General features: G+C 45.9%; 1 protein-coding gene across 13 annotated transcripts in view; it reads left to right on the top strand.

Annotated features, from left to right (window-relative positions):
• Positions 1-27,128, top strand: part of kifc3 (kinesin family member C3) — a 38,972-nt gene extending 11,844 nt beyond the window's left edge. The window contains exons 1-24 of one of the 13 annotated variants that reach the window (XM_026176465.2): positions 106-615; positions 9,266-9,386; positions 13,247-13,389; positions 13,841-13,876; positions 14,072-14,228; positions 14,343-14,428; positions 15,117-15,182; positions 16,033-16,176; positions 16,258-16,539; positions 16,700-16,873; positions 17,255-17,341; positions 18,779-18,926; positions 19,447-19,577; positions 19,782-19,893; positions 20,414-20,595; positions 20,769-20,873; positions 21,010-21,140; positions 21,689-21,812; positions 22,052-22,181; positions 22,594-22,823; positions 22,915-23,061; positions 23,198-23,327; positions 23,993-24,039; positions 26,026-27,128. In XM_026176465.2, the coding sequence (XP_026032250.2) occupies positions 364-615; positions 9,266-9,386; positions 13,247-13,389; positions 13,841-13,876; positions 14,072-14,228; positions 14,343-14,428; positions 15,117-15,182; positions 16,033-16,176; positions 16,258-16,539; positions 16,700-16,873; positions 17,255-17,341; positions 18,779-18,926; positions 19,447-19,577; positions 19,782-19,893; positions 20,414-20,595; positions 20,769-20,873; positions 21,010-21,140; positions 21,689-21,812; positions 22,052-22,181; positions 22,594-22,823; positions 22,915-23,061; positions 23,198-23,327; positions 23,993-24,039; positions 26,026-26,034 (3,174 nt within the window). In that variant the 5' untranslated portion in view covers positions 106-363 and the 3' untranslated portion in view covers positions 26,035-27,128. Of the gene's footprint in view, positions 1-105; positions 616-3,992; positions 4,160-7,492; positions 7,839-7,909; positions 8,039-9,265; positions 9,387-9,428; positions 9,531-13,246; positions 13,390-13,840; positions 13,877-14,071; positions 14,229-14,342; positions 14,429-15,116; positions 15,183-16,032; positions 16,177-16,257; positions 16,540-16,699; positions 16,874-17,254; positions 17,342-18,778; positions 18,927-19,446; positions 19,578-19,781; positions 19,894-20,413; positions 20,596-20,768; positions 20,874-21,009; positions 21,141-21,688; positions 21,813-22,051; positions 22,182-22,593; positions 22,824-22,914; positions 23,062-23,197; positions 23,328-23,881; positions 24,040-26,025 lie in introns of those variants that run through there. The other 12 variants (XM_080303464.1, XM_080303489.1, XM_080303478.1 and 9 more) reach the window with 12 other exon arrangements.
• Positions 27,129-27,533: the final 405 nt, after the last annotated feature.

Below are 27,533 nucleotides of genomic sequence, written 5' to 3'. Positions count from 1 at the left end.
CAGAGCAGGAGGCGTTTGCACAGTCTTGAGTTTCACTGAGAAACTGAAGCTGGCGGCTGCAGGCTCTGGTTACCTGTCTTGATAACCGTTGGCGTGACAGCAGAGAGGAGGACGGGACAAGGTTCAGAAGTTTTTATCGTCTGTGGATGTTGGCGGGGCGGGGTTCGGGACAGAGGTGAACAAACACAGCAGGATTTAAACAGCTGATCCTTTTTAGAGGAAACATTCAGAGCGAGGATCGTCAACCTCAGCGGGACCCAAACGAGACGCCTGTGAGCTCCCACCTGGGCTGGAACAACCCTGTGATGAAACCAAACACCCACCCGAAGCACCCTAGAGTCTGAGGGGTGGGGGGAGGGGGTCATGTATGTCCTGTGCACCCTGGCGGTTCTGACGCTCCACAACCTGATTAAGAACCGGAACAAACCGGAGCAAAGCCAGTCCACCGAGGCTGCGGGACTGGAAGGTCGTCGGAAGGATGGGGGCGCCGGCGACGGGTGCTGGGGGACGTCCGGGCCCCGGGATCGAGTGGATGGATCAATGAACCGCAGAGCTGAGGGGAGGAGGAGGCGAGGGGACATACGCAACCTCCCTAACAGCAGGAGGCATGTCCAGGTGAGGAGGAGGTCGGGTTCAGGCAGCGTGAGGTTTCAATTCTTGAAAATATTAAAACATAAAAACTTTAAAACAAGTTTGGGAAACGGGGGACTCACTCCTAATTTTAGAAGGAAATACAAACTTTTAGTTACTTTTAGTTACATTTTCGGTGAGTGTGAGTCTGCACTTATTAAGGATTGACCCCCTGATTTGATCTGAAGCGCGCTCGATCAGTAAAGCTCGGAGTGTAAAGCTGAACCCTTGTTTACCAAACGGGTGACGTGCAGCCTGAGAGACTTCACAAAAATGAGCATCAGGATCTTTGCAAAGGTCTTTAAAGTATTTTTATTTGACTGATTATTGTTTTTAGACTGATTTGTTTACATGTAGAAATATTTTTACTTCATTTCAGTATCGTTGGCCTCACTTCAGCTGGACCATCAGGTGCACTGGACCATTTGTAGCCTGAAGCTTTTACACCTTTAATTTGGTCAAATTAGTTATACAATAGATTATAACACTGCGTTTAAACAAGTAAATCTTTTTTAAATTATGATTTTGTTTCCATGAAAACGTGATCAGTCTATTTTTAAATCAAAGAAGTAAATGTTGTTAAAACTGTAACCGTGATGATCACAGCAGCAGTTATGAGAGCTCGGTGTGTTTTTTGTCCTCGACGTTTCGGTGTTTGTGAAATCTGCTTTGGTGATTTATTATTATTATTTTTTTTAATTTGTATTTTATTAGTGAACAAGCTGCTCTTATTTTGAAAAGTCAGCCACTGCTAACCAGTTAGAGGTTAAACATTTGAAATCCACTGAGGAGAACATGATGCACAGGATGCTTGAATCTAACGCGACTTCATTTGTGAGTGCCGGTGTTGTGCCAAAAAAAGGTCGTCTACCAAAAACTGACTGCTTGTATTTAAACTGCTATAAATAACTGGTTGGACTATAATATGTGAAACATATGTCAAATGTATCCCTCATGAATGATATCAAGTCATTTTGAGCCACAAACAACATTCCTGTAACAAAGTAGAAGCTGGATCAGTTTTTGGCAGTCACTTATTTATATGCTTTATTTATCCAGTTAAAAAATATCTTGTTGTTATTAAAAATTTGTTTTTTTAAGAGTAATCTGCCCAAGAGGACAGCTGACAGTGCAACAAATATACCAACAGTTATGTAAACATGTTTTAAGTGGACAAGAAGGACTGGATTAGTTACAATGTAAGTAACACAGTTATAAAGAGAAACGGGTCATTTTTAAATGTTATATTCAACCCCTTTGTGAACCTGTTCACTGAAGTCTATTTACAAACACATGTTAAGATATTACACATAAAAAAACACACAAACATTGGAAATCACTGTTTGACACAACACCGGCTCGGAGGCCCTGCAGGCACCAAAATGGAACGAGTCCTTTCTTTGAAGCGTCAGGTCTCGCTCATCTTTGCATTTCCTGATTAATCCTGCAAACAGTAAAACAGACATGGCTCAAACCCCACAGAGGGATTATACAACACTTACACTAACACTGCTAAAGTACGAGTTAGACTCCCGGCCGACTGTTTGGTGAAGACTTCAGTTTTCGTAATGAGCGACTCGTTGCACACGTACACAAACTGAAGGCGCTGACACACATTCACAGACGGGACTTGTGTGATTTCTGTGGAGTGACTTTCACTTACAGCGGGGCGATTTTATTTTCCAATCCTTTATTGTTCAATAATCATAAAGTTGTGATTCAGCAGTTTTTACCTGAACTTGCTGACGGACTGAGGAATGTTTACAGCTGCACAGTAAAAGTTATCATATCTGACTGCAGCAGTAAAATGTCACTAAATGTTAAACTTGACGGGAGTTCTGTTGTTAGGCAAAGGTGAGTCTGCTCTCTGATTGGCTTAAAAATCACCTGTCTGATACGAGAGGTCAGCTCAGCAGGGTTTACGCGGTCAGTGACTCAGACTTGGTGGAGCTCTGATACAAACGCAGATAACACTTGATTGTGGAAAAAGCCATTAAATGATAGCAGGGCAAACTTTTACTGCGGAGTTTATTTTGTGATGGACCGATGTGACGCATGTTTGGGTCTCATTGTCAGATTTGTGGTGTTGTGCGGTTTCTGTGAAGTTTGCTGCTATAAAAACTATAAGTGCACTTGTTTTACACTCAGGTCAGCTGGTGTGAAATATTTCACAGGTGATCAACCTGTGAGTTCACATTTATGTGTCGGCTGTCAGAAACGGCGCCACCTGCTGGTCGTGTAAACTGATTGCACTTGTGTAGACGGAGGTGAATGATGAGCTCGGGATGAACAGATGTGGAGTCTGAGCTGGAGGACGGACTGTAAGGATGATCTCAGGTTTCACTTCAGCTTCTTTGTCCCACCCTCGGGAGGCGCTAGAGAACATGGAGCAAATATGTGACTTGAACTGCCTGTGAACATGCGAACTGTGTGCGTTTATTTTAGTCCCCCTGCTTTACTGTAAGTAATAATTAACCCCAGGAGGCATATTTGTATAGTCTGAATGCAGGGACAGGCGGGCACAGTGTTGTTCAGATATGGTCACTTTTTAAATGTTTTCCCTGTAACTCTCTAACACTCTGAACATGATGAAAACCTGCATCAACAGTAGCCGCTGGGACCCATCAGAGGCTTCATGCTTCCAGTTAAATCTGATGTTTGTTTGTTTGTTTGTCACAGGACATTTGATCGCATGATATAAATGTCTGAAATCCTCTGCCTCCTTATAGAGAGACGGCATTCAGGGTCGAGCGCGTTGGTCACATCAGTTATGTAACCAAATATTCATCAGCATCCTCTGATGGTATAATCTGTGAGCTCCCGTCCTGCAGGACAGGACAAGCTTCGTTTTCCCAGAAGTTTGTATAACATATTCTGCAAAGTTCCCCAAAGATTATACTTTATGAAAGGCACAAACAGGATGTGTAATGTGTTAGTGGAATAAAAAAAGTAAAGTTTTTACAGTTTAAGATGCGAATGACTTGAACAAAAACAAAAAAACAACCTAATTTGATATCAGTTAGACAAACGTCATCAAATACATTTAATAAAAGAAACTTAAAAGCATGATTTTTTTTTTTTCTTTCTTAATTTTGATTGGGTCCTTGAGCTGAAACCCTCACCTTCCCCTCACGTAAAGCCAACCTTGTGCATTGTGGAGTCCTCGCATCTTAACTGTAAACTTCACGTCCCCACAATCTGAGTAATACGAGTACACACAGTGCTGAATATTTGAGGTGGGGGAGGAGCAGCCGCTCTCGCTTCAGTGGAGGCTGAAATATTCATCCGCTGCTGGGATGGAGCGAGGAGGAGGAGGGGCTACAGGAGGTGTGATGCTGCTGTGCTGTTGCTAAGGAAACGGAGGGAGGAAGCTCTGTGTGTGTGTGTGTGTGTGTGTGTGTGTGTGTGTGTGTGGTTAGGGGGGTTGGTGGGTGTCTTTGACTCTGATCCTGCTGCTGTGTGTCGGCGCGAAGCTGCAGCAGTCTGGGCGATGCGGCGATGATGATGTGGACGGAGAGGCCGCAGGGAGGTAAGAGCCGGGCGGATGGTGCAGAGAGGGAGGTGGGGAGGGATGGAGGCGCTGCAGGAGGAGGCGGACATGTTGAGCAGACATGGAGGTCTGGCTGTAACCTGATGCAGAGCAGACGCTCGTGTTTCATGACCTGAATACGAGCCGTCGGTGGCACAAAGCTTCATCCTCATTCATCTGGTTCCTCTCCTCCTCCTCGCTTTCACGCCGTTTTATCTCGCCACAAACCTCTTCCTGTCCATGGAGAGTTTACCAAGGGACCCGTAGATTGTCCTAATTGAAGCGCACGTCTGCTTTCACGCATTGTGTCCTTGCAGCATGTGTAGGCGGAGCCACTGCCAGGTATTTTTAGCCTCTTCATAATGACTTCAGCAGTTTGTAAAAATAAGTGGGTCAAAAACGTGAAGCGTCTGTGGGACGGAGCAGGTGCGAGCGTCCTGATGATGATGTCACTCATTTATCTGCCTGTTGTCTGAAGCTTTATTTAATCCCGTTTAGACACCTGTGAGCTGAAACAGCAGCTAAGGTTGTGCAGGGAGTCTGCCTCTGCTTGCAGAGAACATCCAGATGTTTCCTGCTGTTGTTCAGCTTGCTGCCTGGAACAGATAAACGCTCTTATTTTGTTTGTTCTGCTCTTTTCTGAGAGCTCACAGATGCAGATGAACAGGGACTCAAAGGGCTGCGTTTAGATGCCAAAACAAAGCAGGTTGGATACAGATGTCTTTATCATGCCATCCTCTTTGTGAGACATGAAAAATTATTTCAGGGCATCAAAGATGTTGTTGTTGTTTTCAGTTGTAGGAAATGGTAAGATTATTTGAGAGGTTATAGTCTGAACTTTGACCCTGCAGTTTTGCTCTGTGGGGCAGACTGGCTCTAAAGATGAGTGTGTGCAGCCAACGGAGAACAAGCTGAACAGACGTCCCCATCAGCAGCGTAAAATTCCCCACACAGCTAACCACAGTGAACACAGGTTAACATGGTGTTGTTAAATGTCGGGTTCCCTTTTAGCTGCTTCAGCTTCAGGTTTGAAAAAATGAAAGATGTACTTCCTGTGTAGAATGTGTGTTTGTGGGGTAGCGATGATGATGATGAATGATAATGAGATCTGAGTCTGAGTACAGGGAGAGAAACGTAAAGATTTGACCCAGTTTGGAGGAGGCGGCTCTTAAAGTCTCTCCAGGAGGTAAACGGAGCAGGATGCTCACTTTGTTACTGAAGAGAAGCCGAGGATGCCATCCTTCTCCTTCATGCTTATTTCTTTCTAAGGATGTAAACGTTTGCAGCATAAGAGGATAGAAAGTAATTCAGAGGTTACAGTTGACAGAAACTGTATCTGCACGGTGAAATCTGAGGGTTAAATTACAGGTTTATCATTTTTTGTCTCCGTTATGACAGGATCAGTGTAAAAGCTGAGAAACGTGAAGATTTTCTTTCTGCTTTTGTCCAGTTTAATTACAAACTTTTTTAAAATCACGTCTGAATCTTAGATTAAGGATTTTTATTTCCCGTCTAATTCGGTTCACTGTGAATTTGTTTTTTTAGAGCCAAAAGTGAACGTGAGGTATCAGCCGATGAGGGAACGTTCACATTTTAAGAAGGTGCCTTGGTTAACATAACCATAAAGTGGCATTAGCCTAAGGTTATATTAGCACATTGTGGTTAAAGTAAGGTTAATAGTGTGTGTGTGCATGCGTGCGCTCATTGTGATAACTGGCAGTGTGAGAGGTGAACGTGAGCTCTGCTGTGTGCAGGGAAAAATGTGTCAGCAGCTGTCAGCATTAATAAAGCTTTGATATACTGTGCGTGCGTGCGCGCACACGCGCTAATCTGCACTTTCACCATACATTGCATGAGTCAGCAGCTCCAGTCGTGTAATTCCTTCCTAACTTGTAGGTTTGAAATATCAGCTCCACACACCAGGCAGCTGGAACATCTGTCTGTACGTGCTCTGCTGCTCTCTGTGAGCGGGAAAGCGTCGGCCTGGCTGCTGTCAGGAAACGGAGCTGTGGCCGGCTCTGGATTGGTCAGCCGCACGCCGGGATGAGTAAAACGCTCTCGGCCTAAGTGCTCGTTTATCGACCGCGTTTCCGCTCCGAGCGTCTCCTGCTGGCCTTTGTCCTGCAGTTTAACTTCATGTGTCCGAACATATGCTCCTGCCCAGATGGTTTCCATGTTCTTTTTGTTTTGTGTCTTTTCTATTCTTGGCGTTGATTTCTGGTTCGTGATCGCCTCTCTCTCCTCCGTCTTCACTTGGCTCGATTTACCTTCGAAAGGATCCTGTGATCATCAGCCTCTGTTTTCTCTGGACTTTCAGGCCTCTTCGTGCTGCTGAGCCTCTCTGTGACGATCAGCTGTGGTCCTGCTAACGTTCACGTCTCCTTTGGTTGCATGTTGTGGGTTCAGAGAACCATTACCAAATCTAAATGCCACAGTCCAAATCCCCTTCATACGGTTTACCTGCTCAAATGATGAAGAAATAACAAAAGCAATGAAGCCCACCTGTGCAGGTTTTTGGGATCCTGCCCAGCTTTCTTTTGTGTAATGCCCTCAAATTAAAGCGGATAATCTGCACTGCGAGCCCACGTATCTGTAACTTAAATATATTTTTAGCAGTTTTACTCTGATGACCTTCCAGAGATGGGATTTGTGTCTGGCTGGAATCGATCCAGCGGCCTTTTGCTTTCCAAGAAGGTGTGCTAGCCGCTGCCAAAATATTATTTTTTAATATTGTACATAATTGTAATAAAGATCTGTTAGTGATACCAGGTGTATCTAACCTTCCCCATGGTAGAATTAATCCATCACAGTGACCTTGGGCTATGAACGGATTACTGAGCAGGGTCAGAGGACCTGTGGACTACAGCAAGGGGTCCTGTAGAGTCTGTGCTGGAGACGGCAGGTAGTTTGTAGTTTAAGTGGACTTGAGTCCATTGAGTGGATGAAGTTTCTCCTGATAATGTTCGTCATCTCTTCATTCCTTGTAAGCAGACAATGTCGTCCACTCGATACTGAATCCAGCTGGATCCACATTAGTTTGTTTTCTTTAAACTTTTCCTTTCGATGCATTTGTGGTGAAAAAGAATGAAAAAGCTCGGCTATAACGTTCATGTAGAACTTTATGTTTAACTGCAGGATTCTCAATCAGGTAATAATCACAGAACCGGTTTGTGAGGTGGAGGCAAACCTGTGGTGTAAAATTTCTCCTGGAAGTTTAACGTAAACGAGCTGAGGTGTGATTGGTGCTAACGACGTGTGAGTCGCGGTCACTCGAGGGTTAACGAGGCCATCTGCTCTCAGGATTAACAGATTACGCTCACGCTTGGCTCATCCTGACCAGAGAGACTCCCGATCAGCTGTTCTGGGATCAGCTGCTGGTAATCCTGAGGTGATGTGGCGGTGAGGCTGTAGGTGGGTTAACTGACCGCCGTGCAGCAGGAAGCTCTGACCACCTGTCTCACATGTCCCACCTGAGACTGCGGCCGGTCGCTGGTGCAGAGTGAATGGGTGACTGGGACCAGCTGTGCGGAGTGGCAGCATGCTGGGCTGGGTGGGAATGCTGATCAACAAGAGCTGGCTGGACCGACAGCGCTACGTCCAGCCTTCAGAGAGAAGAGCTCGCTGTGGACCGGAGGCTGTTAGAGAGGGAGGCTGTCGGCTGATTGGTGGAGTGCTGCAGGTGAGACGGGACGGGACACCGACGGGCTGTGATGTCGAGGTCTGAACTGAGAATGCTAATGTAAGCAACTTAGCTTAAGCCTCAGGATGTTACCTAAACGAGTCAGCCAGGTGTGTGTTCGTCGTGTGTCGGCATCGCTGATATTTCCAGGAAGGATTCACTCAAAGACGTTTCCTGCTCGGCTCTGTGGAAGTTGCCAGGTGTGTTTCTGCTTTAGTGGTCATGACCCACTACACGTGCTCATTAGTCTTTTCTGGTGTTCATCCTGTACTGACGTCCGGATCGGCTGCTATCCGGCAAAGATGAAGTAAACTGACGTCACAGCTGCTGTTGTTAGCCACCTTTTCTGCTCGTCGTGCAGATTCTCGATTCTTGTCGCTGCAGCTGGATCGACGACACGAGTGCACGGCTGTCGGATTTTACTGCAATTCAGTGATCATTAAAGAAGTTCGGAGATTCACAGATCAGTGTTTCAACAGTTTGAAAAGATGAGACTTTGTGGAAAACTCCCTGCAATTTCTGTACTTCCTGTTTCTGATGAATCCTCATCCTATATCAGCACTGATATAGATTTTGTCTGAGTGGCGACACCTACTGTTCAGGAGAATACTGCAGCTGTAACAGCAAGCATAAATGGAGGTGGCTGTGCGATGGCGGCAGGTTTAGTCAGACCTTCAGTATTGGGTTAGTTTGGTTACTTTGGAGTTTTCCACAACTTTTCAGTGGTTGGTGCCACTTGTGAACCCAAATACGCCACGAGTCACGCCACGCTGGTGAAGACTCAGGTGGGTGGTGATTGGTGACACAATGAGAGTCTCCACCTGTTGTTACAACCAGGTACTACAGCCAACCGGCAACTGCCGTCTGTTTGGCTCTCACACATAAACAGACGATTAAAGTCCGCCTACCTGCTGCTGTTTCTTGAAACGTCTGGTTTTAATCCCAAAAAGTTGATTCTGTTCATCTGGACGTAGCGTTTCAGAAACGTTTCGTCACTCATCCAAGCGACTTCTTCAGATTCAGTTTCACAGTTTTGAGATATTCCTTGCCTGCATGGTTGCTCCTGCATCAAGACGTCTGGTTTTAACGTGTGTAATATTAAATAATATTTGCAAAGTTGTTTCACATAAACGTTCGTATCTACTAAAGCAGGAACGATGGAGCGTTTGATGGAGAGGCTCTGATGGTGAAGTGGCAACTAAAGCGCTTAACATGTGGAAACGATGTGTGAGAAACGTTATGTGAAAGTGTTTGGCTCATAACCTGTTGGGTCAAACAAAAGGGGGTGGGGCTTATCTCAACCAGCCACCAGAGGGCGCTGTAGTGTAATCCATCCATCAAGAATAAACTTCAGCAGCAGAAGCTGCTCTTTTTATCTTCACATCTTCTTGTTTTTAACCTTTCTGTTTGTCCCTCTGTGCTTCCAGCCGGTCCAGCGGTCCAGCGCTCTGGTCAACCCGGCGGTCATGTTCGGCACACGAAAGACCTGGGACCTCGGCCACGCCCCCTGCCTGCAGGATCTCTGGAAGAAAGACCTCTCATTGGATGGTGAGTCAGCCGCCTACCTCGGGAAAGAAACAGCAGCGTGGCTGCATATTTTCTGTGTGTGTGGAGGAGAGGTGAGTCATACCTGTGTGTATGATTGAAGCTCGGCGGTCAGAGGGATCCTGGGACTGTCAGTGGGGGGGACAGGTGAGCTGAAACCGTCACGTTTGCTTTATTGACTGCTGCTCGCTGTGTTTTTCTCAGCTGCTCGTTTCTCAGCGCGAGTCCCCGGAGAGCTGGATCAGGTTAACAAACACTGCAGCTATTGTCTCTCCTGTTCACTCGTCAGACTTTCATTCTGCCCCCTCAGCCACAGCCGTGTGTTTAAAGAGGCTCAGGGCTCCAGGTTTGTTTGAACGAGGGTTTAGGCGATTACAGGAAAGGGCAAACCTGCAGTTATTTTCATAATGTTGGTAAAACTTGTGTCTGAAACTTCAAGTTTCAGTTTATTGTGAGTGAAACCGGGTGAGCAGGTGGAAAAAGCTGAGGTAAGCTGCTTCACATTCCTGCTGCATAAAAACTTAAATGTCCTCTGGATTAAAATTAATATCAGCTTAAAACTTTTCATTCTACCTGCTCGCAAGTTTCATCACGTCCTTGGCACTGCTGCAAGAAAGTTTGGTGAATGACTTTTGAGTCATTATTGAACTGCTTAAAATAAAAGTGTGTGTGTGTGTGTGTGTGTGTGTGTGTGTGTGTGTGTACATTTCCTGCACTCTTCTGAATTGTTATGCACCATTTTGATTTGTATCCCTGCTGAGTCGACACATCCAGGCGCTTCATTCGTCTGTCGCCTCCTCTTTGTGATTTGCTGACTTGAGTGTAATGAGTTGATCATTTGCTCTGATATCGGGGCGATTTTCAGTCCTTTGTTCGGGGAATCTCAAATGAAGAAATATTCTGCACACAGCATACGTCACATATTTAAGACGTGCACATCTGAGCTCATTGAGACTTTAGAAGCCACTTCTTTTAAATTAGAGTTTTCTGTTTCATGGTTTGTGCAGTGCTTTCACTTTTAAAACTTTGAGAATCTTCATAAATTACTTTGGTGTCTGGGTTCTCCCTTAGAGATGTTACTCCTGCAGTTCAGTTGGTTGTTCTGAATGGGATGCTTCACGAGTGCCTCCTAGATGAGGTGTTTAACTGGCAGGAGACCTCAGGGCAGATCTATATCTTGGCTGGTCTGGGAACGCTTCAGTGTCCCTGCTGGAAAGCTGGAGGAGGTGGTGGTGGCTGAGGGGAGGCAGGTCTGGGCATCTCCACCCCTGAAAGCGTAAAAATGGATGGATGGATTTCTGTTGTTGTTTTTTTTAAGGCTGGCTATGAAGACAGGGGAGGTATCATGTAAAGCACATCATACTTTTTTGGGGAGGGAGGCATTTTTACTTTAACGAGTCAGTAACTTCACCTTTTGTCATCTATTGAAAGATAAACCTGCAGTTTTTTCTCTCTCTGAAAGTCCCAAGGAAAGGAATCTCCTGGTGATGAAACTCTCTCCCCGGAGTTTCATTTGGACTGTGGGTTCCTCCTGTGGTGGAAATGCAGGTTGCCAAACAACAAAGGCTTTAAACAAAGTGGTGACGAGCCGCCGTCTGTGAAATTCAGGGTGGATACTGACGTGGATTTGGTTACTGTGCAATGTCCTCTTCAAGGTCTCCATTAAAACTCTTTTGATTATTTAGCCAGAACAAAACTGGTCAGTGGGATCTTCTTTGCTGAAACGCTTTATAGAGGCTGAGGGATATTGAGGTGAAGGCAGTGACGCTGCAGTATTTCCCTGTCAAACTGGGTCATACTCAAAATCGCAACCAAGTGATGAAATATGAAAGTGTAACTGGAGGCCGGAGGAATGCGGACTGTCAGACATGTAATTTTCTAACACGTCAGCAGCGTGTTGGACCTGTGAGCTGAGGTTTCAGCATTTTTTTTTTCTTCCATGTGTAAACATTTACTGTGATGCAGGAAAAGCAAACGCGCAGTACTTCTGTGTAATCCTGTTTTCTAATCCGTCATTATTTGGTTTAAAGCAGGTTTTCTGCTCAGTTTGAGTCCACGATGCAGCTCTGAATGTTAAACTTGGACAAGAAAACACAAAAACAATGTCTGAAGGTCGGCGAACAGCTGACTTACAGAAGATAAGAATTAAACGGTTTTATGGGCCCTTTGTTCACCTGGAGCAAAAGCACAAATAAGAAAAACAATTCAAACAAAATCAGGGAAAAGAGACGAATAGCTCGAGACTTTAGTTTCTGTTGTTTTCTATTGTAATATTGGGCGTCACACTGACCGGCAGTGCCCAATATTGCAATAAAGGAATACACAGTTTCAAATCAAATCAAATCAAATCACTTTTATTGTCACATCACATGTGCAGGCACACTGGCACAGCACATGCGAGTGAAATTCTTGTGTGCGAGCCCCACAAGCAACAGAGATGTGCAAACACAACAACACAAACGAGCAAAATACAAGAATGGCCAACCTGAAACTAATAAATATATGTACAATATTTAATAGTGTATGCATTTCTGGATGTGTATACTAAATATTTTCGTGTGTGTGTGTGTGTGTGTGTGTGTGTGTGTGTGTGTGTGTGTGTGTGTGTGTGTGTACACACATTTTTACAAATTAAATAGTAAAAAAAGAAATAATAATAATAATAATAATAATAATAATAATAATAAAATATATAAAATATACAGAGTTGAATATGTGCAAAACAAGTGGCATTTATATACAGTGTGGAGTGCATAATGTTTCACAGCACACTTGTTTTCATGTCTGCCAGCTGGAGTCATGTGAGTGATGAGTGCCATTATATTGTCAGATGGAGGCGGTTTGAACATAGCTTTGCTTTGCAGTGAGCTCGGTTTTACTTCCTCACAAACGACGTTTGGTTAACACACCACGGGCATATTGTACGAGGTGTTGCAGAATAAGCAGAAATCTTCTGTGTCTTTCATTAAATAAGCGGCACATAACTTAGTTGTTTAACTCAACCGTCTAGATGTGTGAAATTCTCATCCCTGAGGAGCGGCCAAGTCAAGGTGTGACTAAGGGTTCTCACAAAGATGGAAAAACGGGTTTGTGTGTATGTTTGTGTACCTGTTTAAACATATTTGTGGGGACCAACAGTCCTGTCCTCACAAGTTTTAAGGCATTTTTGAGGCTCAAAATGTGGTTTTACTTTCAGGGTTACACTAGGTTATGGTTAGGTTACGGCTGAGGGTTAGCGTTAGTGTTAGGCATTTGTTTTTGAGGGTTAGGAAAGCATTCTCCCCATTAGATGTCCTCACTAAGATATGAAAACGTGTGTGTGTGTGTGTGCGCGCACAGAGAGCGGATTGTTCTCAGGTTGATAAGATTTGAGGCCTCACACACTTAAAGAAACTTGTGGCGACGTGTACACACACACACACACACCCCTCTGTGAGCAGGTTAATGTGTCAGTGGCTGTTATCAGTAGTTATCTGGTTGGACTGGTTTCCATGGAGCTGCAGGTTTACTCAGGAGGAGAACGGGAGCTGAGAGAGAGGAGCTCAGCTTGTTTCTCGCTGTGACCTCAATAATCACTGATCACTTACAATCTGCTTATAGATTACCTTACACCCACTCAGAAGGTGCTTTCTTCTGAGCTTATCAAGGTGGGCCCATAGTTTAATTTCACAATGAGGTTTTAACACGTGAACTTTAACAATCGAGCCATTGTTAGATTTTTCCACGTTCAGTCGGAGGATCCGTGTCTTCTTCTTTTGGAAGATGCACTTTTAATTTTAACTTTAAAAACATTACTAAATGGAAATGATGCTGAGTAACACGTGACGTCGTATAACTAAGCTGTGTCTCCCGTGTCTCCGCAGCGAGCTCAGTGGACTTCCTGATGAGTGATGGTGAAGACGACGGCTCCTTCCTTTCTCTGCCAAGCACCGCCTTCTCGCAGCGCCCCTCTCTGACCGCCGAGCTCAGTGAAACGAGCGCAACCAGCCAGCAGCTGATTATCCAGGTAAACGACCAGCACAGACAATCGACTAATCAGGAGACTTAAAACGACCGTAAAAGCATGAACTGAGGCTCGACTGAGCGCGCTCACTTCATGCTGCACGGCGGCATGTCTGCAGCGACGGCGCTGACTCGCAGCTGACATCAGCAGAAAGTGACAATGTTCAGCTGACCGAGCCTCTGTCTGTTTACGCCTCGGGGACGCTTCCTGCCGTCCTGCTCGTCACATCTGTGACACGACTGCTGACGCTCTCTGAGTGTTGTTGCTCCGTCAGGTGACGTTGGCGACACGCAAACGTTTGCAACAGACTGACGAATGAGGGCTGGAGGCCCAGACTATAAAAGATGTTCACTTTTATTCTTTGTCTTCCACCTGTCAGATTTCTGGTTTCCCTCGTTTATTGTCCGTCCATCATTCCCTCCGTTTTTGTTTTTCATGCCGTCTTCATCTGCAGAGGGTCACCTGGTCGTGCTGGTGGACTCCTGCCAACGTAAAAACCTTCACTGTCCTTGTTGCTCGCTGTAGATTCTTCTTCTTTTGTATTTTTCTGTAGCGTTTCCCTTTTTGTCTCTGACAGGCAGAGGTCGTAGTGACCGTGTAGACGTTGTTGTGAGCTTCTAGAATCAGTTGCACAGCCTGGATAATTGTTGCCGCTGATTGATTTGTGCTTCTCGTGTGTTTTCAGACCCTACAGGACAAAGTTTGCGAGTTTCAGGCTCGACTTCACTCTGAAGAAGTAGCCCGCCACCTGCTGGTCCAGCAGCTGCAGCAAAGTGTCAAAGAGAAGACGGGTGGAGGCGTTAAGACGCTACAGGAGGAGCAGACGTCAGAGACGCCCAACGGTCAGTGTTTGTAGAAAGACGATTCCATTCGATGCGACTGATCTTTCATTTTATTCCAAGATGGCAGGCCCTGCAGTCCTCTGCAGTGACGTAAACGCGTCTGTGTGTTTGTAGGTGTGAGGGTGGTGCAGCCCAGTGACCCTGCGGATCGTCTCAGCTGTCCAGAGGAAGAGCAGCTCGTTACTCGGCTGCGCACACAGGTACGTCTGCAGGAAACCCGCCGATCAAACAAGGCAGGCCTGACACTTCCCACAATGCTTTAGGGGGACACAAACATACGATATCAGCTAGCTTGTAGTCGTGAGTAACACGACGGTCTGCAGCTCTGATATTTGTTTAGAAGCTCCTGTTTGCAGGATTTGGTGGTGTTACAGACAGCTGTTAGTGAATCTGCTGCAATACTGAACACATGAACATGAATATTCAGGCGAAGGATCTTTAAGTTCTAATAGTTTATTCTGATCAGCGATGAGATTATTCTCAGGACAGTAAATCCAAAGCTGTGTGTTTCTGTGTGTTCAGACTCTGAACACTCGAAGGTGTGTAACTGAATATTTCTTTGTGTTTTCTTTGCTGTCGGGCTGACATCTGCACGTTGGCGTCAAACGTAAAGCGAGTCAGAAACGTTGACAGATTTGTTACATCAACAAAACGAAGCTGCCGGTCCGATCTGCAGCTTCATGCTCAGCGACACGTCACGGTGCAAACGCAAAGATCCCAACTATCGAATCAGTGTGGTGACATTCAGCAGAAAGCTGATCCGAATGCGATCTGCAGCTGAGCCGGCGCGTTTTGAAATGGACATGTTTAACTGAGACGTGCAAGATATAAAAACAGGGTTAAAAGTTTGTTTTTTACCTTTTTAATGATGTTCTTTGGCATCTGCAGGTGGAGGAGCTGGAGGAGAAGCTGTTGGATCAGACCCAGGAGGTGGAGAGACTTCGCTCTGAACTGGTGAGACCCTGCTGGACCATGTTGGACCATGTTCCTCAAAAACGCATGCGTCTTTGTTCTGTGTGGGGACACTTGCATGCTATAGTCGTAGGACCCACATCTTAAACTTTAACCTGACTCAAAACCTGAAGCTCGTCTGAAGGCTGTTCCAAAACGAGGGCTGGATGCAGTTTCCCTGTTGCTCCTGTTTGACAAAAACGACTCATTTTCAGTAAAATGTCCCAGTTTTGCAACAAAAGTGTTTGACTTTATGCAACAACATCCTGACTTTGGAAAAAATGTTCCTGCTTTGCAGAACAAATGTCCTCATTGTCCAGCCAGGAAAAGTGAGACAGCACTCGGTCATGTGGTCATGATGTTATCGATTAATGGGAAATTTCCCCTCCTGATTTATTTATTTATTTTAAAACTCTCCAACATTCAGGAGAATGTTTACTTCATACGTCTCAGTAAATGGAAGTGGAGCTTAATGAGAGAAACACTTTCCTAATAAAACAACTCAATAAGTGGTCAGCTTTAGAAGAAGGTCGGGTTTCACGTACAGGAAAAATGTTTTTCACTTGTTTCAAATCACTTTTATTGATTGCCAGGTTAATGCGTCCCTCCTGAGGACTCTGCAGTGCTGCAGACATGCAAACATCAAACAAACGTCCTACTACACAGCACCAGTTTCATTTTGCCCAAAAACAGTGGCCACAAACACACGACTTTATTTTTCACATTTTTACATCATTTCAAATTTTGCCAGGAGGCTGGGCTGGCCTTTGTGAGGACCCTAATGTGCAGCTGTGTTAAATGTTGGTACACTCTGACAGACATTAAGGTGTTTGTGTGTCTTTGTGTCCTTTAGGGGGCGACAGACCTGGAGAAGCAGCTGGAGCTGCTGGTGGTGGAGAATGAGCGTCTGAAGCAGGAGCTGAAGTCATGCAGGAGCTCAAAGCTTCAGAAGCTCGATGCTGCCGCAGAGACCTGCAGCCACTGCCCCCACAGCCAGGTAACGTGCATGTGCGCGGGCTCGCTCAGCAGCCTGCTCCAGGTGTGCTGACGAGTTTAAACTCCTCTCTGTGTGCTGCAGGATGCGGAGGCCCTGCAGAGGGAGGTGTCCCGCTGGGAGACCCAGGCCCGGCAGAGGGAGCGGCGGCTAGCTGAGCTGGAGAGAGAGCTGCTGGAGAAAAGCTCCAGGACGGAGGCCCTCCAACGGCAGCTGGACGACTCCACCCGGCAGCTGGACGACAGCCGCAGGCAGCTGGAGGAGTCGAGGCGGAGGCAGGGGGAGGCTGAGCAGAAACTCACCCTCCGGCTGCAGGAGTGCGAGGAGGAGCTCGCCAGACAGGCAGCGACGCCCCCCAGAGTCAAAGTGAGGATGCTGGTCAGGTTGAAGGAGATTAGATTCATGCCTTCAGTTTTTCAGGAGTTCCATTAGATCTGAAGTAGCTGAGTAACTCTACCATGAGAATGCAGCATCGTCTTGGGTGGAAACTAAATCTAATCGGCTCTAATTGTTTGGTGTTCCTCAGTATGTGACGCAGACGGTGGAGGTGGAGTCGGCGGACTCTCAGAAAGCTGTGGCCGAGTTGCAGGTGAAGAACAACGCCCTGCAGGAGCAGCTTTCCGCGCAGAGGCAGCTGCTGCGAGAGCTCGAGACGCAGCTGCACGAGTCGCAGAGGACCTGCGCTCAGCTCAGGACGCAGGTAAGTTCACCTGCAGCCGCACGTCAGCTCGTCCGGTTACCGTAGAGGCTCCAGAAGTGCTGCATGACCCAACCTGCAGAAGCCAGCTTTGCCTTTTCCTCGTCTTCCTCTTTAATGTCACCGGCAGCTCTATGAACGTGAAAGAGGAGACGAGCTGGAGAGGAGCTACGAGCAGAAGTCGTTTTTGTTCAGTGCTTTTCTAACTACGCATAGATGATGTTGGGTCAGAATAAATCATTTTGATGTGAACCAGACGTTTTCTTCACCTGTGGTGTGGTGAGGCAGGTGATGAGGTTCTCCTATGAGCAGACCTCAGATCAGCCAGTTTCCAGGTTAACCCCTACGCTTCACCTTTTCCTCTCCGCATGCATCCGGTTGCAGCTCCTTGCAGATCGAGGCCGTCTGTGCGGCCTCCTGTCCAAGGCCGGCGGCCGGCGCAACAGCGAGGTGGTTCGCAGGTTATCGAAGGTTGGCCACCCAGTCCTTTTCCCCGCCTACCCCGTGACATCATTAATGTTCAGAGAACAGAGGTCACAGCGAGCGACCGCCCCTGACCGAGAGCGCCGGCACTGAAGCTGCCAGATAAACCAGACACGTCAGCCACTGACGCCATCGTTTGTTACGATGCAAAGACACGATACACAAGTTTTATTAAAACATGATTACATGAGGGCAAAACGGCTGTGCAACGATGTGATGGCAGAAATAAAGGTCTTGTTTAATTGGATAAAAATTTAAATATGAAGACAAAGTGTGTGTGTGTGTGTGTGTGTGTGTGTGTGTGTGTGTGTGTGTGTGTGTGTGTGTGTGTGTGTGTGTGTGTGTGTGTGTGTGTGTGTGGCAGCTTATGAGAGTTTCTCAAATCTGTGGTTTGAACTGGTTTAACTGGGACGCTTCAGAGCCTCAGACCCTGTGTGATCACCCAGTGTGTGATTTTTAAACCATCCCAGTAACTGTCCCAGTGCTCCCTGGTTATTGCAGGCTGTGTTCACATTAAAATACAAAGCTTTTATTTTGGTTGTTCTAGTTTAGCATAAAGAAAGCGTTAGCCCAGCTCCAGGTATCAGCCAACCTGGCGAGCAGCTGCTGGATGAACCATTAGTCATCAGTGTGAAGAAGCCTTCCCGTATGTTCCTGTTCCACCTGTGTGATACACCTGTGTGTTCTCCTGTGACACTAGCTTTTGTGTTAGCTGTTCGCTTTGACAGTGTGTTAAAAAAAAAATTTACTAACTGCTGCTTAGCTAACCGATGTTAGCTGATGTTTGCTGGTGATCCTGAAGGTTTTTTTCTCCTCGCTGCATTTGAAGCGTCACTAAAGTCTGAGATGTTTCCGTGGTCTTGTTAGCTTTGTGATCAGCTGTGTCTGGTACAGCTGATGTAATGTTATTCTGAATATAACTTTAATTAAACATGAAAACAGTCTGCTAATGGAAGTTATCCTCTAAGAAATTCCATGTTTGAAATGTAAAATTAAATTCTGAGTTCTTGTGAATCCAATAATTTTAGCTGTAAATGTGAAATTATATTTAAAATTTGAGTTTCCAAGTAACATCTGTAAGTCATTTTAGTCCAATCCTAATTAAAGATGCCTACAGTTTATTTTTCACTAGCAAAAACATTCATTTCTTATTAGTGAAACTGTAGATCTGTAATTAATGTATTTATATTTTGAAATAACTAAATGTAATTTGGCCTTTTTGTAATTTATGTTGATATTATCTGCAGCAGTATCAACATTTCACATAATGTTTAACGTTATGGAAACAAGTCAAACTTGAATCGGGGATATTTAAAAGTTTTCCGTGAGGCTCGTCGTACAGATGAACGCAAAGGCAGAAACTCGATGATGTGCTCGGGTGTGTATTCTGACACTGGCCTCCACCTGTGTGCATCCGCCCTCCAGATCCTGGTCTATGAAGGAGAGATGGAGCGAGCTCAGGGTCAGCTGGAGGCGGAGATGCAGAACCTGGAGGAGGAGAAGAACCGTGTCATCGAGGAGGCGTTCATCCGAGCCGAGAGCGAGATGAAGGCCGTCCACGAGAACCTCGCAGGTCAGACGCAGTTTCCTGTTGGTCTGAACCGCAGACTGTGTATATGGACTCTGTGACCATTCCCATGTTGTGTGTATCCATCACAGAGACGCAGGTATCCTGTGTTCTTGGTAACATCCAAATAAAATCACTCGGACATCTTGGAGAGTCTGTTAGCACAGTAACCTCACTGCAGCCATATTGGTCACCTGAAGACATTAAAAATGCTCCAACAGCACAAACATGGTCCAGTTCAGGGACTCTGGTTAGTTGAGGTGAAGTCAGCAGAAAGCTACACAGGCCACACCCCTAATAATGCAAATTTTAATGCAGGCGACTTACCAGGCATTATAAAGGAGGAAATCATCTGCAGAGACCGAACAGTTTGTGTATCCGGCTGTAAACACGTTTATTTCTGCTGCAAAGTTTTAACTTGGGAGTCTATAGGGACCGACTCACTGCTGCCTCTGCTGGATGTTGGAGGAACTGCAGGTCTTGATGCTTCCTCGTTAGCTTCATTTGTTGTTGTTGTTGTTTACAGGTGTGCGTATGAACCTGCTGAGCCTGCAGCCGGCCCTCAGGACTCTCACCTCGGACTACAACTGTCTGAAGAGGCAGGTACAGGACTTCCCCTTCATGCTGGACAAAGCAATCACGGAGGCCAAGCAGGAGGTGAGTCAGAGCCCCGCCCTCATGGTTACGCTCAGAGATGGGTCGAGTCAAGACGCCCTTTAAATGGGAAAAAAAAAAACTATAAGTGTTAATTCATACAAATGATTTTGCAGTCATTTTATAAATATTGTGTGTGTGTGTGTGTGTGTGTGTGTGTGTGTGTGTGTGTGTGTGTGTGTGTGTGTGTGTGTGTGTGTGTCTCAGATCTGCCAGGTGATCAGTGAGGTGAGCAGCACCAACCAGGAGCTGCTGCGTAAATACAAGCGAGAGATGAACCTGAGGAAGAAATGCCACAACGAGCTGGTTCGACTCAAAGGTCTGAAACAAGCTTCGTGTTTTCTGTCCGAACGTTTCATAGCTCCCGCTCTCACCTGCTCGCTCACACACCTGATCACAGATTTTAATACTTTAGTAAAACAAAAATCTTCTATTAAAGAGCTTTAAAGAATCACATATTAGTCTGCAACATGGAGCATATTGCTGCATTTTATTTTGAAGGAGGTGAGAACCTGCTTTTCCTTGTTTCCTGTCATGTCTTACTGACGAGCTCATACCAAAAACTTAAGCATCAGGCTACTCAAAACATCAAACACAGGTACAGAGGGGCAGCCAATCAGAATAAAGTTGGCATAAAGAGGGCGGAGCTCTAAATCGGCTTGTTTCAGATGGAGAATGAACTCCGCGGAGGATAAAGGATTATTTTGAGCCATGATTCATGCAAAGCTGCTCTGGTAGAGACCGATAATCTCACCTGTGCAGATGCAGGAAATGATCTCGTCTGTTTGGTCAGAACAAAATGTTCTAAATTCACCGTGCTGCTGTGTTTGGTCTCCAAGGTAACATCCGTGTGTTCTGTCGCGTCCGGCCGGTCAGTCAGGAGGAGCAGGACTCCGCCGATGCCAAAACCATGCTGAGCTTCGACTCGGACGACGACGCCATCCTCTACCTCTCTAACAAGGGCAAGGTCATGACCTTTGAGCTGGATAAAGTCTTCCCCCCTCACGCCACGCAGGAAGAGGTGAGCGTCCTCGGAACGTTTAGATTGTTGAACTTCAAAATAATGAAGCCCGAAACGACCTCCAGGTCAGAGGCTCGTCTTGTGAGCAGATACCCCATCGGTCATGATTTTTGTGGTCATTGTGAATAAAGGTGTGCGTCTCATCTGCTGGTTCTCTCTGATTGGCTCATCAGGTGTTTCAGGAGGTTCAGGCTCTGATCACTTCCTGTATTGACGGCTATAACGTCTGCATCTTCGCCTACGGGCAGACCGGCTCCGGGAAAACCTACACCATGGAGGTAGGACATTTATCCGCTCAGAAAAGCTCAGTTTTTGCTCCAATAACAAGACACAAATTCAAATGTAAGTAAAATTTAATCGAGATGTCGCTGAATACACCTGTAAACTCCGCCTCCTCTGCCTGTGGACCTTCAGGGTGTCACTGATAACCCCGGCATTAACCAGCGTGCTCTGCGGCTGCTGTTCTCCGAGGTATCGGAAAAAGCTCCAGACTGGGACTATAAGATCACCGTCAGCATGGTGGAAATCTACAACGAGACGCTGCGGTGAGGAGAGAGCTGTCCCGTCTGAGGGCCTCTGACCCTGTAGACTGATGATGGCTTCATTTACATGTAAACTACAGTGTTTGTGTTTACAGCGATGAGGAAACATGAGGATGTGTTTCAGGGTTTGAAGTGTGGAGGTCTGTTATCACAGGTTTTACTCCCGCCTCCTCGTATGGGAGCAGCTGCAGAGCAGTTATGTAAAGCTGGACCACTCCATCTGTCCAGCTGTTGTGTAACAAAACATCTGTGCAAAGAGTCAGAGCTCAACATCTGGCGAAAGGTTTTCTTGGCAGAAACATTCAGAGCTCTGAAGGTCAGATTAAACTCAGATTATCAGACTGAACAACACGAAACAGAAAAACGCAGAAATGGGAGAAAGGCTTCACGAGCTGCAGTTGGTGAAAGGTTAAAGATTTGTTTCATGCTGCAAATTACGGATCTCTTCAGACCCCTGAGGGCCCCTGAGTTCTGTTTTAATCAGCCTTCGTTGTTGCACTCAAGCCCTGAGTCGAAACCTGCAGGCACTCAAACGCCTCTGTTGCCTTCAGGGACCTGCTCGGGGAGAATCCGTCTGACAAGCTCGACATAAAGATGAATCCCGACGGCAGCGGCCAACTCTACGTCCCCAGACTGACCGAGATCACGGTGCAGAGTCCTGAGGACATCAACAAGGTGAGGACTTCCTGCTTGTCCTTTAGTGTAACATGCCTGATGATCATTTGTCTTCCTGTGATGATGGATGACGGCTTGTGTTTTAAATGTAAAAAAACAAACAAACAAAAACAACAATCAACTTTTGTGGATTTTTTTTTTTTACTGTTTGCAAACATGTGGATCTAAAATTCATCTTGCACAGGAATGATGTGTTTAGCTCCCAGCGGCTCATGGTTACTCTGTTTACCTGTCTGCAGGTGTTTGAGTTGGGTCACGTCAACAGAGCGACAGCCTGCACCAACCTGAACGAGCACAGCTCGCGGTCACACGCTCTGCTCATCATCACGGTGTCTGGATTCAACACAGCCACTGGCAACCGCACGCTAGGTACACACACACACACACACACACACACACACACACACACACACACACACGCGCGTTTGTTAGGGTGTCTGTGTGAGGACTTGTGTTAATGCACAGTATTACCAGGACACCAAACCATAAACAGCCCTTAAAAGGTACCAGAGTGTGGATCAGATCAGCTGCCTCCTCTTTCTAAAAAGAAAAGCCTGACTTACCAAATATTTTGTCTTTTATAAAAAAATCATTTCCACATAAACTTTACTCTTCCTGTCCCAAAAATGTCTTATTTCAAAGATTATCTTTACAACATAGCTGTATTCCCCAAAACTTTCAATAAGGGGTCCAGATTTCATCAGTTTGCCCTCTGAAGAAACATCCTGGTTCGATTCAATGACTTTCCATGTGGTACTCACTCTGCTGTGCTCCGGTTTAGGGAAGCTGAACCTCGTGGACCTGGCGGGCTCGGAGCGGATCGGTAAGTCGGGGGCGGAGGGCAGTCGGCTCAGAGAAGCTCAGTGCATCAACAAATCCCTGTCGGCGCTTGGCGATGTCATCAACGCGCTGCGGAGCAAACACTCCCACGTCCCGTTCAGAAACTCGCGCCTCACGTACCTGCTGCAGGACTCGCTGAGTGGAGACAGCAAAACCCTGATGATGGTGCAGGTGAGTCCAGGAGCTGGCCAATAAAAGCAGCAACCTGAACAACCCCACAGGGCTTTGATGAAGGTGACGACTTCCTGTTTATCATCATCAGGTCTCTCCGTTGCCCAGCAACATGAGCGAGTCGGTCTGCTCGCTAAAGTTCGCTCAGAGGGTTCGCAGCGTCGAGCTGAGCTCCTCGTCCTCCAGGAAACACGAGAACTCGTCCACGTCATCCTCGCCCACCCACGACAGCATTGAGGTAAAGACGTATTTCTTCTTCTTTGGTTTATTCACGATCAGCTGTTGAATAAGGGCGGGGTTAACGGTGTGATGTAGGGTAGAAATAATTGGTTTTATGAGACAATTAACAAAAGTTACCTTTGACCTCTCTCTAGCTGGACTCCCCCCCGGTGACCCCGGTCCCTCTCCCCATCTCTCGGGCCAGCAGCGCCGGCTCCACCCTCTCCTCCGCCTCCAGAACTCCCAGCAGCTCCCGCAGGAGGTCCCAGTCGCAGCTCTCCACAGGTACACTGCGCTCAGAGGTCACATGATTAATTGGGATTGTTGCTAATAAATTATTTCAGCTGTAAGCTCAGTGTTGTAGTTTTAGCAGCAGCTCGGCTCTGTGAGGACGGCTGCTTCCCGTCTGAACTGAACCCTGCTTCTTCCTGAAGTGCCCCAGAGCGGCTTTGCATGATTCAGAGTTTAAAATAATCCTTATTTGTCTTACACTGAGCCTTGGTGCAGCTCATCCCCTTCTGCCTGAAGAAGGCTGTTTAGCCCCTCCCCTTTTGAGCTTTTGACTTTCTACTGATTGGCTCTATTTTTTTATTTTTTATTTTTTTTACTGATGGTTTGAAAAACCATCTGTCTGAGATGACCATATGAGGATATCTTCTTTATGACATCACACAGTGCCAAGAGTTACAACAAAACATTTTTTTTTTTTTTTTAACACTGAGCAACCTTCATGCCATTTTTCTGCAGTGCATTGTGGGAAATGTAGGGCGCTGGTGCCTGAGCAGGGGAACAGCGGCAGCGTAAATAATAATAATGATGATAACTCCTGAACATCGCAGGTCTGAGCTGTAAGAGTGGAGGAGGAATTTTCCAGGAACGCCCGCTGTCAGTCTGTCCTCCTCCTTCTTCTTCTGTGTCCTCATTCTGTGGTCTGATTGGTTGGTTTGCAGACAGACAGGTAGACAGAGCCAGCCCATTGGTGGGGGACGGTGGGCAGGTAGGTGGGGGTGTATTCTGATTGGTGGACAGCTTGGCATGGAAGCTCTCAGCATGGCATGGTGCCCCCTCCCCCTGTCTCCTCCACCATCCATCTAATGCTCCTCACCTCTAACCACAGAATGTGTGTGTGTGTGTGTGTGTGTGTGTGTGTGTGTGTGTGTGTCTGTCGCCTGTTCGGCTGCTGGAGTCTTGTATTATCACTCATCAGCTTCTTTTGGAATTCAAGTCACCAGAAATTTACACGTTTGAGGTTTCATCTCATCCCAGGACAGAGAGGTGCAGGACGAGTTGGATAAATTAAAGATGAGAAATGATTCTTACATTAACATCTGGGAATAATAAAGAAGGTAAACGATGAAGGCACTGAGTGCAAAAGCAGCTTAAACCTGCATCCTTTCTGATGACCTGCAGGGGGCGACTCCTCAGTTTGAAAAAGAAGTGCTTTGAAAATATGATTTGTATCCCAGGTAAATACTTTCCTGGTGAGTTTATGGCCTCGGTTGCTCCTTTCAGGTCTTATCAGGTGTTTAATTTTTAAAATAAAGTTGTCTTTAGTGTCCAGAAGGACGGACGATAAACCCCACGTGACGATCTCCAGTTTCAGTCAGGTCTGGTTACAAAAAGCCATTATGGAGACGTAAAAGCACTCAGAGGCTTCGGAAGCAGCTGGAAGGTTTTTTATTTTATTTTTATAAAGCATTTAGTCCTTAATGGAGCGAGGCCAGCAGTGTGATCCCGTCTCTAATCCTCCTCCTCTCTGTGCTGCTCTCAGATGAAACTGATAAAAACACCTGCAGCTTTTTTTATTTACTCATATTTCTGAATCTGCAGCAGCTAAAACCAAACGAGCCGCCTCTCTCTGTTACGGTCTCGTGACGTCCGACTGTTGGTGGGTGTTTGAGTGCGCTGGTGTCCGGATAAATCCCGTCCCTCCCCCTCGCTGCTCTGTGGCCTGGCTGAGCGTCCTCGCTGATGAGCAGAGGATTGTGGGATTGCTTCCTTCCTTCCATGTCTGCACTGATAAATCTGAAAACACTGTTTGTGTCAGTTTGATAGGAACACTTCTGGTTGTTGCTCGTTCACACTGCAGTCAGGCTCAGTCTGAGGTTTCAGCCTCGGTAGATCGACTGACTCCTGCTGGTTTTTCTGGGACCACGTTTGACAGAAATGCTCGGTGAGAGATCGTATTGATTACCAGAAGCTAATTGAACAAATGTGACATGAAGACTTGGCCTCAGAGTCGATCTTCAGGTAACGTTAGCAAAGGTGCTGCTGTTTCCTGTATTAGCAGCGACCCGATGACTGTGGAGTAAAATCCTCCATGTTTCTGTGTTTTTGGTTAGAACAGGAAGTGTTATCATGAGGTTCTTGAACCATGACTGTAAAAAGCATGAAATTGGCCAGATTTAACTCTTTAACTTTAATTGTACGTTTCATGTAGAAGTTGGAGGAAGCCAGTGTGCTGAGCAAAGATCACGTCTGTCGGTGTTCAAACGCAGACGTGATCTTTGCTCAGGACACACAACTTATCTTTAAAAACACACCTGAATGATTCTTTGACTTGAAGATTTCTGTGGTGTAGATGGAGACTCTGCTCTGAGCACCAGTAATAATTCTCATCTAAAAAGTTTCCAGACTAAATTCCTGGTAAAAACTGGGAGGTGGTTTAAAAAAATGTCAGCGGTACACAAGAGAAATATTTAAAGCCAGTTTGTTTTCTTCTGAGCAGAGGTTAGTAAGGGCAGCACAGGTGTCTGTTTTATTTGTGGTCCGTGCAGAGGCGTTAGAGGAGAGTCTGCAGGAGCTGTCGGGATGCTTTGTAAACTGCTGACGAAGTCGCTTCACAGTGTAAGAACTTTGTGATCAGCTCTAGAAAGAGCGAAATGAAGAGAAACAACATGTTTTCACATTTATTGTCAGTAGTGTGGACATGGTGAGTTAAAGGGTCACATGACTGCTGGCTGACGCTCTCGTTTCTCTGCAGGACGACTGAAGCTGACGGCCTGACGGACGCCGCGCCGTCGCTGCAGGGTGTCAGCCAGCACCCTGAGGCCTCTGCTGCTCTTCCTGGATTTATTTCCTTCTTAGCCAACGACAGGAGCGGCAAAAGCGATCAAAGACCGATGGAAACTTTACAGGACAGGACGGTCTTAAATCTGGACAGACTGTTATGAGACGATGGCCAAACGTCTGGACTGCTGTGACGTCTGATATGAGCTGACAGGACTCGCGCTCCTCCGTCGGGACTCAAAAAAATCCTTATTAACCCTGAAATCAGTATCTGCTCTCCAATCAGTATTTCTCATTGTTTCTTTGTTGCACTTTAAACTTTTAGATCATTTTCTAACCCGAACGTGGCTGATGATGTGCATAGATGCATAATGTGTTTGTATATTTATGTTTGACATGCTTTAATTTTTTTCTTTTGGAGAATACGGGCACATGAATTTTTCCGCTTTTGTTTTTTTTGTGATCCAAATTTAATTTTTTTTGTCTCCATCTGTTTTTAATCTTTTTTTCTCTGCACCGTGTTCGATGGAGGATTTTCAGGCTGAAACCTTAAAGTGTACTTTTTTTCTTCATAAAGTTTAGATAAATTTTAAGGTTTTTTTTCATGTGTGTTGTGTTCCCATCTGTAGTTTCTGGAGGCTTTCCTCCTTTATCCAATCAGGGTACTCCACTGATCCCAAGCTGTCCAATAGGACGTGAGCAATACGAGGAAATCTGTACGTCGCGTCTCAGTCTTCTGCTCCGGTGGACGTTCCTTTTATTTCAAACTTCCTTCAGCTTGAAGAACAAAAAGACTCGAATCGTATCTAAACTCATTTCTTCTCTGTGTGCTTCTGCTGTCGTCTCTTCACCTGTTTGGAGAAAACAAAAACCTCCAGGAAGCCACTGGTGACCTTTGACCTGAGACAGAACACGTGTAGCTGTTGACTTGGTGCGAAGTGGACTGTTAGCTGTAGCTGTAGTAAACAGGAATGCTTAGAAACGCGATGAGCTGCTGTGTGTTGACCTGATGATCAAACTCTGCTTGCTGTTTTTGTTTTGTAATTACTTTTTAATAAACGCTCCAGAACAAACGCACACGTCGGCATCGTGTGGACACAAATATTTAAAAGAGCAGTAAAAAGGAGTGTTTGACACACCATCACTGTAGATTTGAAAATGACATGACCAAGAGGTGAGTTGAGTTAATCTAAAGAGCGTTAATAAAATGACTGAATTAACCACTTTTTTCCCCTAGCACCACTTTCAGACTCAAATAACTGGACAAACTGAGCTGAGTTTGTGATTAAACCTCATTTCCTGTCTATGCTTCCAAAGTTCCCACACAGCTTAAATCACATTTAAGGATCGCATCAGTCAGGAAGGCTTTAGACAAAAGGTGAATGATCATTTCTACCTGCAGTAATTGGCTCCGACTTGATGTCACCTGTTGACACCTGCTCAGTTCCTCAGGCTGGCGGAATAGGAGAAGGTGGGCTGCAA

The sequence above is a fragment of the Astatotilapia calliptera genome, chromosome 1 (genome assembly GCF_964374335.1).
Source record: "Astatotilapia calliptera chromosome 1, fAstCal68.1, whole genome shotgun sequence".
NCBI lineage: Eukaryota > Metazoa > Chordata > Actinopteri > Cichliformes > Cichlidae > Astatotilapia > Astatotilapia calliptera.
Note: the sequence above shows the minus strand (reverse complement) of the source record. Positions and strands in the feature narration are given on the sequence as shown.